This window comes from Zootoca vivipara, chromosome 17, assembly GCF_963506605.1.
Source record: "Zootoca vivipara chromosome 17, rZooViv1.1, whole genome shotgun sequence".
NCBI classification, from domain to species: Eukaryota; Metazoa; Chordata; class Lepidosauria; order Squamata; family Lacertidae; genus Zootoca; species Zootoca vivipara.
Genome location: NC_083292.1, coordinates 187,408 through 207,585, shown reverse-complemented (window position 1 = coordinate 207,585; position 20,178 = coordinate 187,408). Strand labels below are relative to the sequence as shown.

The following is a 20,178-nucleotide window of genomic DNA, read 5'->3' as shown; positions in this document are numbered from 1 at the left end:
TTGGACTATGGTCTTTGATCTGCAGTAGCTCTGGCGGGACCAGTGGCGGAGGAAGTCTCTCCAGCACCTGGGATGGTGCAAACCACCCATAGGGAGGGACAGGACGGGGAGTGCAGTGCCCATAGGGCTCTGTTGTTTGCTCGCCTGCCTCCTTCCTGTCCTCTCCCCTGCCTGCCTGCCTCCTCCAGCCAGGAGTGCGGGGTAATGGTGCGCCGCCCCACGCAACTCCCGACTCAGGGGGTGGGGCGATCACGCCTGGCCGGGGGGTGGCGCAATCCACCACAGTGGCCCAGCCAGGGGGTGCGATCGGGCACGGCCAGGATTTTGTCTCACACACCCACACACCGAGGATGACAACCAGGGCGCGCCACGGGAAGCCAGATTACTCCCAGATTACTCCCTTACATAAACAACAAAGATGGCGTAATGACGTAGCTTGAATTTCAACAGTACTTTTTACTCTGAAACCCAGCACACAGGAAGTTACTAAAAATGTATTGGATGTATAATTGATCTATATTTGGATGAGAATTGTAATTTGATATTCATAAAATGTGGCTGTCATTGGATTTTAATATTTGAAAATTAATAAAGATTATGTACAACCATGGGCCACAGCAACTTTCATTGTGACTCCTACCAAGTTCTTGTTCCTGCTGACCGTCTCCAGCTCAAGGTGCAGGTTCTCGAGCTCCAGAGCTACCATCTTTTGTGCCTTCTCAGCCTCTTCACATCTGGCTGTGCTCTCTTCCAGCTGCAAAATGCATAGCAAAAAGCAGTCAAAGCATCACCTCCCACCTGGCGGGAAAACCATTTAGCTAGCTTAGCTTTCTCCCTCTGCCCTTAAGCAACATTTGCATTTCACTCCAAGAGTGTTTCTGACAGTGTTTTGAAAAAATATAGCAAATCCAGCACAAAAGACTCCATGAAAAGAGTGCCCTTGCAGAGTATTTTCTGCTTTTATTCTTAAAAGTCTTTAACTGCAAAACGACTAACTGTACAGATATCAACAATACTAGCTTTCTCTAACCAACCAACCAACAGCTAACATTGACCACTCTATATATACAGGTACAATTGGGTGAGAGGTTGCATGAGTCATTGTAGGCCGCTGACTCCTGCTGACTTAGTTCTTTTAGCATTAAAGAAACAGCGGCCAATTTTTAGCCGTGACAGTTTCTACATTTTGAAGCCCATCACAACTCTGCCTGCTTACAGCTATGTTCCTCTGAGGACTGGCGACACTGATTTCACACACACACAGCCCATGAAACACAGCTCTAGCTAGAGACACAAGAGTACCAAGCATCTCACAGCGGGAAAACTTGGTTTTCTTGCAATCCCATTCCCTTCTCATTTCAGTGACAATAGTTGGAAGGCAAAGAGAAATTGTTGCTTTTGCACAGCAAGCTTGAGCCCGCTTCTCATGCCAAACCCCTGCAAATCTTGCAGTAAATCTGGGCTCATTAATTAGCCAAAATATGCAAATTGCATGTAGTTTGCAAAGATGTGAGCGATTTACAAGTGGGGTTCACAAATAATTTTTTACCAAACAGCTCAAATTGCACTTTGCAGACACACCCCACCCAAAAGGGAGCATCTTGCGAGTGTTAATTTGCTGCTGGGGCTGCTTGTGGTTTCTTCAACTGCTGGCAGCCAAACCGGGCAGAACAGGAGAGAATTAACTTCAACATCCTCACTCTCTTCCAGCATTGTTTGGTGATTGTACTTCCTGCTGTTTTCTTTCTTCCAACAACGATTTTTTAAAAAAGCTTTTACAGTACTTTAATTTTTTTTAACATAGATAAAAAAGCAGCTCTATGCATGTAAAAAATAAGCATCTCAGTAGAAGGCCATTTTGTCCTAGTTTTCTAAGTGTGAGGAATATTTGTAGTGTTGGTTTGGCTTTAAAAAAATGCATATGGGGGGGGGGGTGTTCAAGCCTGCAATCTAGTGATACAATGCAAGAAAGGCTTTAAGACTGTGCATAACAGTACTCTACACCACAAGATTGGGGGACGGGCTGGGTGGGAGGGTGAGCTATATAACGCGCTGCACTGCTCCACAGTGACCCCATCTACCTCTGTCTTCTCTTTCTTACTTCTTGTTTGTGCTACTCTCCAAAAAGAAGGTCTCAGAACTATCTTGCATATTTATTTGGGTGGAGGGGGTGGAGGGTGCTGTGACTTTTGCTCGCTCAGTTTACTCAATCCAAAAAATGGTCTGCAGCTCCAAGAGGAGGGCAGGTAGGGATAGAGGAGAGATTTGTTTGGTAAATGTGAATTTATCACACCCACACTTCCTAAATCAATAGTTTCTCCTTTGAAATTCACTCTTTTCCAAATTTTGTGAATCAGTACAAAAACCATTGTACTGGGGGGTTGAAATTGCATAGGCTATGGCAAAATTGGGGGTTGAAATTGCATAGGCTATGGCAAAATTGTGTACAAAACTGCATACAGTATATTGAGAGAAAAGTGCATGGACTTTCAACTTTGTGCACTCATTTACAAAAGATGTACCATGCCAGTGGCGGCGCTTGTCATTCACAACAGCAGTGCTTGTCAGACTCAGCAAGTATAAGTGTATTGTAAATAAATGAGCAAATAAAAAAGTTTGTTTCTTTTCTCCCCCTTCTTTCGTAAACAACAGATAAGGCGTAAGCATGGTGTCTGACATAAGCATAATAAAAGTTAATTTGGGGGCTAAACTAAATTTGGGTGTGCTGGGCAGATCTTTGCACCCCGGCGGCACATATGCTAAAGACTCCCCTGAATGGAGCAACACTGAGAGACAGGGGGAGCAAGCCAATAGAGTGCCCCCCCCAGACTGGTCGAAGTAGGCAGCTGGGTGGGTGGGAGCTGAGGGGAGGCTGAAAATGGTGGGGCAGACCAGCCTCCACTGGCCTCATGATTTCCATTTTGGACCTTGCAGAGGAGACTTTCTTGGGGGGCGGGGGGCGGGGGAGCACTTCTAAGCTTCAAGCCTCCCTTTTCCGTCATCCCTCTGCAGTTTCTGTCTTGAGTGTAACATGCTCTCAGAAGAAGCATCTTCAAAATGCATAGCTGGAGCTTTTCAGAACAGGAATAAACCAGCTGGGCTTCTGATCATATCAGTCCCAGGTAATCCATCTCCCTCGGAGTCATCAAGCACCAGGATCCCCTATGGGCCCCACAAGTCATAGTGAAATGCAACACAAACATCAACAACCAGGCCAGAGAAGCATCTAGCTTTTCTGAGAGCTGTGATATTACTACAATGATATTGCTAGGCCTTTGGTGATATTTTGATGAAACGCCTTGTACTTTACCATCAATCCACAAGCGGGTCTTGGGGAAGAATTATAGCTTAGGTAGGTCTTCTTCATGCAACATGGAGCTGACTTAGAAAACTCACTGCTGCATGAAAGCGTTAGAAATGTGACAGACAAGTTCACAGAGGAGGAGAGAGAGGCCTCTTGATGGTTATTAGCTATGATTGTCATATGCTCTCTCTCCAAGATACAGAAGCAGTATATCTTGAAGGATAGAATGGGGGAAGGTCCTTTCCTGCCTGGCATGTCCTGCTGTGGGCTTTCCAGAGGCATCTGCTTTGCCGTTACTGAAAACAGGATTTTGGACTCTTTAGTTCTGCTGGGGCATATCCAATAGCTAGTAGCCACCAGCCTTCAGGGCCCATTAATCTTATGCAAGCATCTTTTAGTCACCACCAACAACTGAAGAAGTCTCTTTAGCTGTAAAAAACAAAAACAAAAAACCCAAACTTTGTTTAACAGCTATAGCTGTACTTCCTCATCCTTAATTCATGTTATAAACACATTATCACCCTCCCCCTTCTGCAAGGTTGTTCAAAACACACACACACACACACACACACACACACTCCCTTGGTCCCACCCCCCATCTCTGTTGCTGTTTCCTCTTTCCTTTTTTGCTTTTTACATCTACATAATGGAATTTTCCCACTTGGGAACAAACAAATTGAAATTCCCATTTTAAAAAATGCATAATGTATGAACGGATCAACAGTGTTACGGTAAGTTGGCAGCGTCCTGCCATCTGTTACCTGTTTAAAATGAATGCCTCAGACTTCCCAAACACAACTCTAAAGAGATTTTGATTTTGATGAACATACAGATTGTGGTTTTTTTAAAAAAAATAAAAATCAAAGTTGGGGGATTTCTCTCCCCTTCCTCCGAAAAAACACCCTTTCTCCTCTTTGTTGAATTCTCCTGGTTATTGCAATTTGCAGAGCTGATTGTGAGACACTCTTGGAATCCATGATTGTCTTAGATTAAAGGGAATGACAATGTGTTTTCAAACGTAATACTGCCCTTCCTATGCGTAGTGGAGAGATGAAGGCTGCAAAGTGTGCTGGCTTTCCGGCAACGCTCTGCCCCAAGTTGGATCCTCTTGGTCCTTTCTAACTTCTGCAAGGCACCTGCCCCCACCAGCCCCATATGGTTGTGGTGACTGGGGCTGATGAGAATTGAAGGCCAAAACAAGATTTGTGAAGCCTTTTCTAGATTAATGCTGCCATGGGAGCCACCTCCTATGAGCTGAGGGTTCTTCAGCCTCCCCAATAAAATATTTGAGGGGGCCACCCACCCAAGTTGATGGGTATTGCCATTCAAATGTTGTGTATGCACCATGCCATGTGACTGATTATGTGGAGTTGGGGCTTACCTGCCTCCCCCAATATTTTCTTCAAGTTGGCACCTCCGAATGCTACACCACAGCAAGAGGAGATCTCATTTCGGTTTCTTTTACTAAGAAGTTGGAATAGCCTAACTTCTGTCTCCTATGCCCTGGCAACCTCTAGCTTAGATTACTGCAATGTGTTCTATACGGGGTTGGAAACTGTAGCTGGTGTAGAGACCAGGTTGCTCACTGGGGCAAGACAGTCTCAGCATATAACACAAATCCTGGCTCAACTGCTACCAGTTACAGCCTCTGGGCCAAATTCAAAGCTCTAGATCCCAGTTCCTCAAGACCACCCCTCCCCATATGACCCTTCCTGGAATCTGTGGTCATCATAAGAGTTGCCCTCCTTCTGCCCTCTCCAGAGGGTGGCAACATGAGAATGGGACCTTTTCAGAAGGGGCTCCCCACTTGTGCAATGCATCTTTAGGCACCAGGCAAAAACATTTGTTTTCTGCCAAGCCTTTTGCTTTTAATTATCTGTGGCCTCCTTGGGTGGGTGGGATGTTTTAATCCTGCATTTTAAAAATATGAATTTATTTTAGATTTTTCTATGCTTTGTTTTATGATGGAAATTTATTATTTCCATATTGTTTTAATTCACTTTAGGCTGCACTAGCAAAAAGAGTGACGTAAGTTTATTTAAAATAATAATAATAATGATACAGTCATACCTCTAGTTACGTTCGCTGTGGGTTGCGCACATCATGGGTTACGAAAGCGCCAGACCTGGGTTACTTCCGGGTTCGGCGATTCGTGAATGCACAGATGCACCGAATGATATCACACGCATGCGCAAAAGCGCTGAATCACGCAGCGAGCATGCGCGGATTTGGCGCTTCAGGTTGAGTACTGCTCTGGATGCGAACAGGGCTCCGGAACAGACCCCATTAGCATCCAGAGGTACCAGTACCACTGTAATGATATTTTAAGACCTTTATATACCACTCAGTCATTAGCATTTCTAATTAGAGGGTCTAAGAGTAAACTACCATATATAGAAAATAAAACAATAAAGATCCATAATAAAACCAAGCACTATTTTTAAAATATAAAATAATGATAATGATAATAATGATAATAATAATAATAATAATAATAATAATAATAATAATAATAATAATAATGTCTACTGGAATTTACCTGTATTGTCTTACCTATAATATCATCTTAAGAGGGTAGCTTGGGTGCTTCTCATTTATTTGCGCACTACACACATGCGTGCTGTGCAGCAGTGCCGCTGGCAGGCCGCTCCAGCACCATGTAGGGACAGCGCCGGGACCATCCAGGACCCTGGAGGGGTGTGATGCTCAGCGCGCCCCCCGCGACGGGACCGTCCAGTCGCAGCAGCAGCCGCGAGCACGGGGCTTCGGCACCAGCGCCGCTCAGCACATGTTGGATGTCACCCCCCTCCAGGGTGGCACCTGGGCCGGCCCGCCCCCATCGCCCCCCCTGCTACGCCACTGGGTGGTGGGTACTTAGGTAGTGACGGGAACTGATTCTGATCACAGGGATGAATGATGGACTCATGTTACTGTGCAGATTCCCTCCTTCTTAGTGACACGTTGGTGATGTATCTGGAAATGTATTATGAGAAGGGGGGGAGGTCTTAAAAGTCCATGCAACCCCATGCTCAGGGTTCCTACTCTTTCTGTGTTTGAACCTTGTTGCAACAAATAAAGATCAGGTCTACTGACTGCTCTTTGCTTCTTTAACTTGGCTGGAGATTCCTTCTTTTGCTGACCAGGAGAGACCCGCGGGGAGGGGCACCCCAAGGAGCTGGGCAGCAAAGTAAACCTGCACCCAGGTTATAACTGTATAACCAAAGGGGAAATGAGAAATAAATTGTTAGTAAAATGTAACGCTTCCATGTGCAGCAACAGTGAATTTTTCAGCATGTTATACCCTAATGGAGAATTTATATACATATAAAAGGATGTATAGATGGTATCTCTGTGCAAACCCTTTCAAGGAGTTTTGACGTGTAAATTTACTATTGAGTAAGCTTCCTTCAGTTGTATTTTTGTTTGATTACTCATTTCAGGAAATTATACTTTTGTAATCATGCTAGGTTCCAGGTAAGGTGAAGAAATGTTTTTGCAAGTCTTATTTCAAGTAGAAAATGTCCTTCCACTGCAATCCTATCGCAGCCTGGCTGACCAGCTGGCATTTGGCAGGAAAATTGTTCACCCCCCCTTACTTTCCTGTGTGTAGCTCAATGAAACAACCGGCCTTAATTATTTGAAACGCATTCCAAGTTCTGAATGGAATGAAATGCTTGCATATACTGTATTTTCCGGCGTACAAGACGACTGGGCATATAAGATGACCCCCCCCCCCACTTTTCCAGTTAAAATATAGAGTTGGGGATGTTGTTGTTGTTTAGTCGTTTAGTCGTGCCCGACTCTTCGTGACCCCCTGGACCAGAGCACGCCAGGCACTCCTGTCTTGCACTGCCTCCCGCAGTTTGGTCAAACTCATGTTCATAGCTTCGAGAACACTGTCCAACCATCTCGTCCTCTGTCGTCCCCTTCTCCTAGTGCCCTCAATCTTTCCCAACATCAGGGTCTTTTCCAGGGAGTCTTCTCTTCTCATGAGGTGGCCAAAGTATTGGAGCCTCAGCTTCACGATCTGTCCTTCCAGTGAGCTCTCAGGGCTGATTTCCATACATCACTACTGGGGAAACCATAGCTTTAACTATATGGACCTTTGTGGGCAAGGTGATGTCTCTGCTTTTTAAGATGCTGTCTAGGTTTGTCATTGCTTTTCTCCCAAGAAGCAGGCGTCTTTTAATTTCGTGACTGCTGTCACCATCTGCAGTGATCAAGGAGCCCAAGAAAGTAAAATCTCTCACTGCCTCCATTTCTTCCCCTTCTATTTGCCAGGAGGTGATGGGACCAGTGGCCATGATCTTGGTTTTTTTGATGTTGAGCTTCAGACCATATTTTGCGCTCTCATCTTTCATGCTCATTAAAAGGTTCTTTAATTCCTCCTCAAAGTTTGGGATATACTCGCCATATAAGACTACGCAGAAGCGATTCCCAGTGCTGCGCTGCCCATTTCTTGGGCGCCGGAAATGGCTTCTGCTTGGACATGTGCAGAAGCGATTTCCAGCTTCTGGGCATGGGCAGCGCAGCAACAGAAATCACTTCTGTGTATGCCTGGACATACGCAAAAGCGATTTCCAGCGTCTGGGCATGCCGAGACGCTGGAAATCCCTTCTGCGCATGCGCAGATGCCATTTTCGGCAACACTCAGCAAGTCCCCGCCCGCACTGCAGGGACTTGCCAAGCAGGTGGCTCGGTGACCGGGAGGCTCATGGCCGGATAAACTGCCTCCGTGGGCACAGCACCGCTCCTGGTGAGTGGATTTACCATACTTGTACAGCGGCACCCTTGCTGCTTTCATACGGTCACCGCATTCCGTGGGGATGCGGCCAGGGCCGTTTTTGAACTCCCCCCACCGTATGCGGCAACTGCAGATTCTCCAGTCTGGTTATACCCGGCATATAAGACGACCCCCGACTTTTGGGAAGATTTTCCTGGGTTAAAAAGTCATCTTATACACCAGAAAATACTGTAATATTTATTACTTGGGTGTATGATGAATTTAACAATCACTTTAAAATACCTGGCTGTCTTTTGCCTAACTTATCCAGTTTTCCTAAGGTTCTGTTGCATATCTAGGGTGATCGGGAAATTAGCAATTATCTTTCAGACATTAGTTAAAGGGTTTGTGTGTGTATGTATTATTATTATTATTATTATTATTATTATTATTATTATTATTATTATTATTTTAAAAATCCTTAAAAGTTGTTACACACTGCAAGTGTTCCCCCAGTATAAGGAATTATAGGTAACATGGTTATTTACTTCTTTGTTCCCGCATTGCTGGTTGCCTCAGTGCATATTGCCATGCCTGCCTTCCTAACATAAGAGGAAGGGGCTGAAAGAAAATGTAAGGAATCAATACAAATAGTATATAAAAAATAAAACTTTGTATTCAAATAATATATTGCTGACTTTTATGCCTTGAGGTGTGAGTGTGCAAACACACATGGGCTGTGTGGGCCAAACTGAGTCTTTGACACGGGTAAGAAAAAGCCTGTTTTATTCTCCTTGATTCATCAGGTTTTGGTAACAGCTCCCAGAAAGGTCGATGTTGCAGGAAAAACTCTTTTTTGGGGGGGGGGGTTAAAAAAAGCAAGCAGTGTTTCGTAAAAGCCTTTGTCAAATCATAACAGATTGCCCAATTAAGCCCCAATGAGATGAAGGGAAAATGAAAGTCAATGAACATCATCTGTCTTTGGTGCCAAAGAAGAGCCCAGCAGACCAGTGGGGATTAATTTTTAAATGTGGCATTAACACCCAGAAAAAAACAGAGTGGAAAATTCTCCTCAGGCCAGATTAAAAGTGAAAGCCATCATGTCAGATGCGGGAAGCTGCCAAATGCTGGCAAAGGCAGCAGTGAAGAACAATGCTCTTCATCCTAGGGAAATGGGGGAAACCCTTTCAGAGAATTATAGAACTGTGCAGTGGGAAGGGACCAGAGGGTCTCTATGACGGGCTCTGCTGATGTTTTGCGTTTGCATTTGTTGATATACAGTTCCACCGTGCAAAATATTTAAGCCAGAGCTGCAGATGATTCAGGAAGGATCCAGTGAATCTTTCAACATTCAGCTTCATCAGATATCCACAAGTAACAGTGTTGGGAGAAAACCTTTTCTCTCTCTCCTTTCTTGGACTTCTTAAGAATTAAGGATTTCTTCCATCCCCTTGATTAAAGGCTTGTGGGAAGAAGACTAATACCTCCAGTCATCTATTATGGGAAACAGAGGCAGAGCTAGCTGCTCTGGCCCCCAGAGCGGCACACATGCTGTGCACCCGCGGGTAGGACTAGCCACTCGAGGGCGGGGCGAGGTGAGTGTCCCAGGGGGTGGGCGATGTCACCCCCCTCAGGGATGACATCTGGAGCGGACCGCCCCCCATACCTGCCAAGTTGCTGTCGGAGAAATAAGGGACCGGGTTGAAGTAGCAGACCAGAAGTAGCGCTGCCGCCATTTTGGAACTGAGCGGAGCATGCTCAGAAGTGACTTTTGATGCTGCTTTGCCCAGTTCCAAAATGGCCGCCACGCCAGAAGTCGCACTGTAGCCATTTTGGAACTGGGCAGAGCAGCATCAAAAGTCGCTTCTGAGCATGCTCCGCCCAGTTCCAAAATGGCCGTCGCGCCAGAATAAACCGGGAAAAAACAAAAAAATCCGTTTTTTCAGCTAGGAACAGCTGGGAAAACGGGGATTTCCCGGGGAATACGGGAGACTTGGCAGCTATGCCGCCCCCACCGCAACCCCTTCCTCCACCATATATTAAATGTAGAGATTATTTTGCATGGTGGGGTGCAAAGGAGGAAGTCTAGCAACCACAGCTTCAGTATCCAAACCACCAAGAAAGCAATGAGGTTAAAATCCATGCTGTAGTCCAATACAGATGCATGTATGAATAGAAGTCAGTATTCTAGTTTTATCAAATAGCGACATAAAAACAGCAAAATACATGGATTGAGAAAACTCACCCACACCTGTGAGATTTTGGCAATGCTTGCCACCCTCACAGTATTTTCAGAATGGGGAGAATATATCTCATAGCAGGTCAGGTTTTTAGTTCCCACTTTCAAATATATGCCTGCAGCTGAGTTTGGGGAAAGAGTTTTATCAGGAAACTCAGAAGGCAGAGAAACGGTTTAGATTCCCTCCTCCCAACATTTTTCTCCATTGTTAACCATCCCTCCTAACCCTGCTTTTCTGCAAAGGAGCCAGACACCTGGACTTTCCTGCATGTAATGGCATGCCAAGTGGAGACTGGCTGTGAGGACAGCATTTGCTGCAAACACACAGTCAAGGGCACCAGCCCAGAAAAGGTTTGACCATCTATTTCCTCCTGCTGCCTCCTCCCATCAAGCCAGGTAGAAACAGCTGCAGTTCACAGATGCTATTTACCCAGAATTATTATCCTAATTATAGATGTGTGCTAGCTGTAATTGCCTACGTCTCCAGAATGGAAATAAGCAAAGCGGATTATTGATTTAATGGCTCTGGAAGACTGGTGTCACTAAATTGCCATTACCCTCCCATGCAATTCTTCTGTCAGGTGTAGGGATGTGCTTTGCAGGACTGATTCAGAGGAGCTGTGAGCAGTCTCCATCACCCCTTCTCCCCACATACCACCTGCCAATCCCATTCTCACACGCCTCTGATCTATTGCGCCCGGATTGCTGGCTGAGGAGCCTTCCACACAAACATTATTGTTTGGATATTTACAAAGTACAGCACTTACATTACCTGAATAAAGTCATTGTGCCCTCATCAACACCTGCAGCTAGTCTTTACTTTATCATCACATGCCAAACTTTTCTACAACACCAGGCCCCTCCAGGATCCCTTTTCCCCTCCAACAACAGATGCTGAAAGAGCAGCTTGGTGACTGCAAGCAGTAGAAAGGCAGAAGCAGACACACAGAGGAGAGACGAATTAGTGTGGTCCAAGGAATTAAAGACAGAAACCATCTGTTTAACCAATTGCCTTAATTAAAATCTAAATGCTTCCTGTGAAAGATGCCGGTCTATACTGAAGGCACTTTTAAAAAGAAAGAAAGAATGGGTTGGGGGTGTAGATTAATTCTTTTAATTCTATTATTGGGTTATTATTGTTTTTATTTTTATTTTATATATTGTGATCTGATTTGTGAACCGCCCTGAGACCTCTTGGTTGTTGTTGTTATTTGGTCGTTTAGTCGTGTCCGACTCTTCGTGACCCCATGGACCAGAGCACACCAGGCACTCCTGTCTTGCACTGCCTCCCACAGTTTGGTCAGACTCATGTATAGGGCAGTATGTAAATTCAATAAATAAATAAATAATCCACCCAGCTTCTCACCTTGCCACGAAGCTTCTCCAGCTCCTCCCTGCCCCCAGACAGCCCTGGATCTGCCCCTGAGGTCTCCAGCAGGAGCTGCATGTCAGCCAGCAGAGCATGAGTCCTCTTCAGGTCACGCCGGAGTCGCTTCTCCACATCAAAATCTCGATGGCCAATCTGGAAATGGGATGGGAAGAGAAAGCAGGGGCAGGCTTAGGGTGGGCAACTAGCACCAAGCCCCAAATCTCATGCCCTTTGCACCCATAAGTATAAATTAGCATATGCAAACTTTGTGAAGAGGGGAGCCCTGGGCACTTGCCAAGGCCACTTCCACCACCCCACCCAGCTTTTCTTAAAATGAAAGGTTTCCTTTTTTTTCTTGCTTGGTTGGGGGGTGGCTTCGTTTTGGGGGCTGTTGCCTGCTTTCATTTTATCTATTTGTTATTTGAGGGGGGGAATGTAGGTATTTTGCTTATTTTGGGGTGTTTTGGGTTGCCTACAACAGTTTCCTAGATGTGCCCCTCTTTATATTTCTCCCAGACCATATACAGGGATTTTCTAACAATGTGATTCAAGAAGTTCTTGTGAATTTTTACTTTCCCATACCACAGGTATGCATGCCATCTGTAACTGTTGTCGTACCCTTCTAAGTCTAAGAGGTCGGGATCTTGAAGCATGCACCATTCCTTTATCCAGGTGAAACAGGCTGCCTCATAATATAATTTTAAATCTGGCAGGGAAAAGCCTCCTCTTTCCTTTATATCGATTAAAAATTGATATTTAATTCTATGTCTTTTTCCCTGCCATAAAAAATTGGAAATATCTTTTTGCCAGATTTTGAGGCAGCCTGTTCCACCCAATATCAGAATTATTTGGAATAAAAAAGTAGTTTGGGAAGCACGGTCATTTTGATGCTGGAAATCTTTCCTAAAAATGAGAGGTTTAGCCTACTTCAGATCTCGAGGTTACTTTTGATCTATTTCCAAACTTTCATATAATTATCCTGAAACAAGTTGGTGTTTTTTGGAGTGATCCGGATGCCAAGGTAGTTTGCTTTATGATAGATCTTGAGGCCAGATGTATTTTCCAATTCTTCCTTTTACTGCACTGTTACATTTTTGATCAACAGTTTCATCTTTTGTTGTTGTTTAGTCGTGTCCAACTCTAGAGGGATTCAATTTAAAGCCTGCCACTTCTCCAAATAAATTTGTTATGTAAAATATATTTATTTATTTATATGATGCATAAGGGCAGACAGAGAAGCTGAGCAGCAGCTGAGATGGTAGCATTCCTCTGAGAGAGAAAAACAAAGATCATGGTTTCTACCTGGTGCTGAAAACTCAGGAGGCTTGATGCTGGAATGCCAGCATTCCCCAACCTGAAACCCTTCAGATGCTCTGGACTACAACTCCCATCAGCCCCAATCAGATGATGTGGAGGCTGGTGGGAGTTGCATTCCAAAACATCTGAAGGAATCAGATTGGGGAACTCATTCCTGCCAGCAGGGCCCCCATGCAACAGTCCCCTTGCCACAGAACAAACCAGCACTGCCGGTGACCTTCCCCACTTTTCTGACAGATGGGTTGTGGCTTGTGAACGTTTGGGCAAAAGATGGCTTCTACTTTCCCCACTTAGGCCCCTCGGACTCTCTCTTCCTCAGTCACTGTGATGCTCCGCTGGTCTTATCACAGAATGCATCTGACACAATCAATTAATTCCGTGCTCCAACTACAAATTTAGTCAACTGATGCCACTGCTGCTGCTTTCAGACCTCCGTGTTTGCCTCTGCCATCTCCAACCTTGTGTCTCGCTAACAAACAAGGGTTTGGGAGAGTGGCTGCAAACATCACTCTCTTCTGCAGCATTTCAAGCAATGGCGAAATTGGCAGCTCTTTCCTTCTGCTAGCAGAAACAGCCAATGGATCACAAGTGGTGGAGGTCAGAGGGAGGCGGTGGCTCCAGCGGCAGCAGCGATCTCTTGCCTGCCTGCCCGCCTCCAGCGGCCCTCAGGAGCCATGAGCACAGAGCAGAGGCCACAGAACACTGTGGGACACCCTTGGGACACCCTGTAGGACACCCTGTGTAGGCCACAGGGGCTGCCTTTCTCAGCTTCAATGGGCCAGTAGGTTCAAAGCAAGAACCTGGAAATTGAAGAGAGTTACTCCACAAATCTGCAGTTCTGATTTTTGAAAATGCCAGTTTGCTTTTGAGATCTGTTTCAGTGAGGCACCCTTTAAAAAAACACACCAATATCTTGTTATTAAATATAAGCACCTTAAATTTAGCTCCTTCTCCCCCTCCACACACCACAGCCAGACTCAAAGAAGTTAAAACTAACAAATTAGCAAAGGTATTAATTCCACTTCTTGCAAGCAAATTCCTGTTTTTGTGTTGAATAAGGTAATTCATAGGAGCCTACACAACACAAAACACGGTTGCTGTATGTAGGTTTTATTTGTTTTTTATCTTATATTTTGGAAATGTACATCCAGGTTTTTTTTCCTTTAATTTTTTTTTGGGGGGGGCCCTAAGCTATAGCTTGTTTAGCTTATGCGTAAATCTGGCACTGCACCCGTCCCAGGAAGCAGAAAGGAAGCATCCAGAAAGTTCCCAGGTGGAAGCATAGCTGCCAAGTATCCCGTATCCGCCGGGAAAACCCCTTTTTTCTTACCGTTTCCCGGCAGTCTCCTGTTTGGTGAAAAATCCCGGTATTGTCCCTTAAATTGGCTTCTGCCCGGCGGCCATTTTTCTGGTGCCGCTTCGCCCTTCTATGGGCATCAGAAAATGGCGGCGCCGGAAGTCGCTTTTACGTGTTTCCGGTCATGCGCGGAAGCGACTTCTGGCGCTGGCGCCGCTATTTTCTGGTGCCCATCGAAGGGCGAAGCGCCACCGGAAGTTGCAACTTCCAGTCATGTGCGCGCTGCCGATCCCGGATCTTTACGACCCGGACTTGGCAGCTATGGGTGGGAGTTGTGCGCCATCCTGTTCTATTGTGAAAGAGACATGCGGCTCCTCTTCCAAATAAACCCCAAACAGATATGGTCCAAGAACTCTTAGAGTAGGCTTGTTAGAGGTTTCAAACTTGGAAAGATTTTTATTTTTATTTTTAAGTTGGAGAAGAACGATGAGAGAAATTGGGTTCAGATAATGAGGCTTAGACTTATGGATGATAATCTCATCAGCACATATGTCAGAAGGTGAGGATATTTTGAGTATTTTATGAGGGCCTGGCTCAACCTAATAATAATAATAATTTTATTATTTGTACCCCACCCATTTGACTGAATTGCCCCAGCCACTCTGGGTGGCTTGCCATGATAAGGGTATGTAACATAGAGTTAGGATATCCTCTTATATGCTTACCTGGAAGTAAGCTTCAATGAACTCACTGGGATTTACTTCTGAGCAGGATGCTCATAGCATTGCACTGCCCAAAACACAAATTCTTGCACAGAGAAAGCTAACGTCTCAGGGGCAAAGTGGTCAGGTCCACATTTGCCCTGACATGCTCATTTTCTATAGGCAAGGATTGTGATTTTTTAAATTTTTAGTTAAGGAAGGGCATTCAGTTATGTGAGTTCCCTTCTACACCCTGAAATTGCACAATCAGCTGGTTTCCCATCAGCTTGTGAGCATGAGATCGATTCTAGACATTGTGGAGCTCTTTGGTATTTAAAAGGCTTTGCGATTCTGCACTGTTTAGATTGTGTGGTGACAATTGCCTGTGTGCTACTGCCTTGGCTTACACATTTATTTTATTCTGTAGGGGGAAAGGAAGGCATGGGAGGCTGTGCTCCTCCAAGCGACCCCCTTGCCGCCCTGCGTGTGGCTCCAGGAAAGAAGATGGTGAGGTAGAGACAAGGCACCTGTTCCACTGCTGGTGTTTCCTCAGGCCCTGACTGTGACATCCTTCCAAGTCACGGACAGATTGCCGTTCCCTTACCTGCTCACAGAGTGTGGCAATCAGCCCTTCCAGGTCTCGCTTCTCACAGAGAATTGCCTGCTTCTCTTCGCACTCCTGCTCACACTGCATCTCCAGCTGACGCAGCTGTAAAAGAGGCCAAGGAAGAGAGCGATGTCTGAATGCACTGAGCGGAACAGGGGGGAGCCAGCGAATAGCAGCAGCCTGCAGCGGCCATTCCTAATGCCATCCTTTCTTCACCAGAACAACTTTCCTTATGTCCAGAAACTGCACTGGTGGTATTTTTGTCTTTAATTGCTCTTTGTTTTATGTTTCAAAGGCAGCTCCTGACTGGGGAAAACTGACCCAAGAAAGAAAAACAAATACAGCTTGACCCTTGTTGATTGGTTGGATTGAAAGCATTGCTTATAAGAATTGAAACTATCCTCTTAAGGTTTCTGGGTTAATTTGGGATTCCTTGCATGTTGTTGTTGATGATGTTGTTGTCATCATTATCTTTAATTATCATATTCTAAACCAACACCTCAATGTGATTTTCATATAAGATAATTTAAAACATTTTAAAACACAAAACAACAGATGCATTTAAAATAAGACTAAAGTCCCAACAAGTGGGCAGTTGCAGAGACAACCATCAAAGGTGTCATTAAAACCAACAGCTTCAAGATCAGGGCCACGATCTGATGCCCATCATTTTATCTCTTAATTACAGCCCATACCACTCACCCATATCATGATTTATTTGTAGTTCTTTAAAATAATATCTCTCTTTTCTGTGAAAAGATCAACAGCAGCGCAAGGAAATGGAACTCCATGAAGACCCATGCATACCAAGCAGCAGACCTTCACATTACATGTTAGATTCAGCTTTCTAATATATCACCATAATTTTGAAAACAAGCTTTGCCTAATATTTTTTTAAGTGCCTCTGAAGCATCATAGGCAGAAACAATTATATAGTTAATTAAAAAGAAATTAATTTCAATCCAGTCTTGCTTTTACTCAGTGGGACCAGAAAGCATATATATAATGAGCCACAATTATCTCTAATTTATAGAAGCAGAACTAATCCCACCTATATATCAATGAGATCTGCCTTCCAATGACAGCGGTCAAGCTCCAGTGTCCACTGTGCTCCGCATTCTGTATCCGACAAGACAGAATGGTCCATGGGACAAATCAGCTGAACACAAGAACATCAGAAGAGTCTGTTGGGCCAGGTCAACAGCTCATCCAGCACAGCACCCATCAAACAAGACCTGAGCGCAAGAGCCCTCTTCCCTCCGGTGGCAACTGGGATTCATAAGCATTACTGGGACCAGCTCTGGCGGCAGAGTTTTGCCAGTATGCCTGCTAGTCATTGATAGCCTTCTCCTCCATGAATTTGTCTAATCCTCTTTTAAAGCCATCCCACTTCTTCCTGAGGAAGAGAGTTACATAGTTGAATATGTGCTGCGTGAAGAAGTCCTTTCTTTTGTCTGTCCTAAATCTTTTAACATTCAGCTTCATTGGATGTCCCTGAGATTTGAGTATTATGAGACAGGGAGAAGAAGGGCTTTTATGGGTATGTTCGTAGCAAAAGGAAGAACAAGGAAACAGTGGGGTCACTTAGAGGAGAAGATGGTGAAATGCAAACAGGGGACAGAGAAAGGGCAGAACTCCTCAATGCCTTCTTTGCCTCAGTCTTCTCCAAAAAAGAAAACAATGCCCGACCTGAAGAATATGGAGCAGATGATTCAGCAGAGGAAACACAGCCCAGAATAAGTAAGGAGGTAGTACAAGAATACTTGGTTAGTTTAGATGTATTCAAGTCTCCAGGGCCAGATGAACTACATCCAAGAGTATTAAAAGAACTGGCAGAGGTGATTTCAGAACCACTGGCAATAATCTTTGAAAATTCCTGGAGAACAGGCAAAGTCCCAGCAGACTGGAGGAGGGCAAATGTTGTCCCTATTTTCAAAAAGGGGGAAAGAGAGGACCCAAACAATTACCGCCCAGTCAGCCTGACATCAATACCAGGAAAGATTCTAGAGCAGATCATTAAGCAAATGGTCTGTGAGCACCTAGAAAGGAACGCTGTGATCACTAAAAGTCAGCATGGGTTTCTGAAAAATAAGTCATGTCAGACTAATCTGATCTCATTTTTTGACAGAATTCCAAGCCTGGTAGATGAAGGGAACGCTGTGGATACAGCCTATCTTGATTTCAGCAAGGCATTTGACAAGGTGCCCCATGATATTCTTGTAAAGAAGCTGGTAAAATGCGGGCTAGACAATGCTACCATTCAGTGGATTTGTAACTGACTGACTGACCGAACCCAAAGGGTGCTCATCAATGGCTCCTCTTCATCCTGGAGAGAAGTGACTAGTGGGGTGCCACAGGGATCTGTCTTGGGCCCAGTCTTATTCAGGGCCGACTTAAGTATATTTGGCGCCCTGGTGCTGTGGTGCACCGGATCCCTCGGGGTTCCCTGCCCTGCCCCGTTTCCCAGTGCGGCGGGTGGGCGAGCGCAGCTCCGCAGCAGGCGGGCGGGCAGGCGCCCTGCGCCACCCAGCCTGGCCGTAGGGCCGGCCCTCGTCTTATTCAACATCTTTATCAATGACTTGGATGATGGGCTTGAGAGTATCCTGAGCAAGTTTGCAGATGACACCAAATTGGGAGGGGTGGCTAATACCCCAGAGGATAGGATCACACTTCAAAATGACTTTAACAGATTAGACAACTGGGCCAAAGCAAACAAAATGAATTTTAACAGGGAGAAATATAAAGTACTACACTCGGGCCCAAAAAAATGAAAGGCGTAAATACAGGATGGGTGACACCTGGCTTGAGAGCAGTACATGGGAAAAGGATCTAGGAGTCTTGGTAGACCACAAACTTGACATGAGTCAACAATGTGATGTAGCAGCTTAAAAAGCCAATGCAATTCTGGGCTGTATTCTGCTCTGGTCAGACCTCACCTGGAGTACTGTGTCCAGTTCTGGGCATCACAGTTCAAGAAGGATACTGACAAGCTGGAATGTGTCCAGAAGAGAGCAACCAAAATGGTCAAAGGCCTGGAAACGATGCCTTATGAGGAACGGCTTAGGGAGCTGGGTATGTTTAGCCTGGAGAAGAGAAGGTTAAGGGGTGATATGATAGCCACTCACTTAGAATCATAGAATTGTAGAGTTGTAATCTAACCCACCCCCCTGAAATGCAGGAACTCAGTGAAAGCATCCCAGACAGTTGGCCATCCAGCCTCTGCTTAAAAACTTCCTTTGCCCATTCCACTGTCAAACAGCTCTTAACGTCAGAATGTTTAGTCAGAATCTCCTTTCTTGTAACTTGAATCCATTGAAGCCCTGCTGGGCTGAAACTTACAAGTTGCATACATAGTCTTCTTAATACAAGCACAGCCATGTTCAAATATAGAAAAGGATGTGATATAGAGAGGAGGGAGAAAGGTTGTTTTCTGCTGCTCCAGAGAAACGGACAAGGAGCAATGGATTCAAACTACAAGAAAGAAGATTCCACCTAAAAATTAGGTAGAACTTCCTGACAGTAAGAGCTGTTCGACAGTGGAATTTGCTGCCAAGGAGTGTGGTGGAGTCTCCTTCTTTGGAGGTCTTTAAACAGAGGCTTGACAGCCATCTGTCAGGAATGCTTTGATGGTGTTTCCTGCTTGGCAGGGGGTTGGACTGGATGGCCCTTGTGGTCTCTTCCAACTCTATTGTAAGGGGAAGAGAGTATAGAGAACCTCCCCCTCTCATCAGAAGCAGCTCCTCCCCAAGTAGCTATGGAAGCGCGGGCTCTGAAGAGGCTAGTCAGGAAATGGAGAGAGAGTGCAGGTCTCTAGCAGCATGGGAGAGCCCCTGCTCCACAAGCGGGAAGAGAGAGGAGGGGAAAGGGGAGAAAGGGAAAGCACGGAGCGTAGACCTTTTCCCCCGGTTCCGTAATTACGATGGAGGAGAAAGGGGAGGAGATTCACTGTGCCACGACTCTTATGTTGGGGAAAGTCGCGCAGGGGGCGGCAGTGCCGGATTCTGGATCGGAATGAGCAGACATGTTTCCAACACCCCGTTTCACTGTAAATAGAGTGCACCAATAAAGACTGTTAAAAGACAAGCATGTGGAGAGTCGTTACTCTAGAGTAGCCGCAACAACCTCTGACATCTATGATTCTATGATTCTAACTTCTCTCTGTCCAGCACTTTCTCCATGCCACACATAGGTACTTGGCCATTATTCACCACAGCTGCTTCCTACGTGAAATGCTCTGTCTGCTGGAGTGCCCAGAGTTACAGAAATCTGCAAGACTAAGGACATACAAGGACCAAGGTGGCTGCCTCCCCATGCCATACCCTTTTCTGGCAGGACTGCCGGACATCCTCCAGCTCTTCCTCCTTGTCCTCCAGCTCCTTCTGGTGAAGCTGTTTCGTCCTCTCAATTGCCAGTTCGAGTCTCAGGTGAAGCTGAAAGGCAGCACCAGGACAATATGAAGATGAAAAATTATCCACCCTTCACTGTGAGCTCCTGGGGGGCAGGGTTACCTGAGCACTCAAGGGAAGGAGAGGGGTCTTTCAGATATTTGGGACCTGAGACGTTCGGGGTTTTGAACACTAACACAAGCACCTTCAGTTGGGGAGGGTGACTTGTTGAGGGC

At 45.4% G+C, this 20,178-nt stretch overlaps 1 protein-coding gene across 1 annotated transcript in view; it reads right to left on the bottom strand.

Moving 5' to 3' along the window:
• The window catches only part of MYO18B (myosin XVIIIB), a 248,228-nt gene that overhangs the window by 62,428 nt on the left and 165,622 nt on the right, over positions 1 to 20,178 (bottom strand). The window contains exons 32-35 of the mRNA XM_060269663.1: positions 19,877 to 19,987; positions 15,555 to 15,659; positions 11,633 to 11,788; positions 641 to 754 (exon numbers count right to left, since the gene is read on the bottom strand). Coding sequence (XP_060125646.1) covers positions 641 to 754; positions 11,633 to 11,788; positions 15,555 to 15,659; positions 19,877 to 19,987 — 486 coding nt within the window. The remainder of the gene's footprint in view (positions 1 to 640; positions 755 to 11,632; positions 11,789 to 15,554; positions 15,660 to 19,876; positions 19,988 to 20,178) is intronic.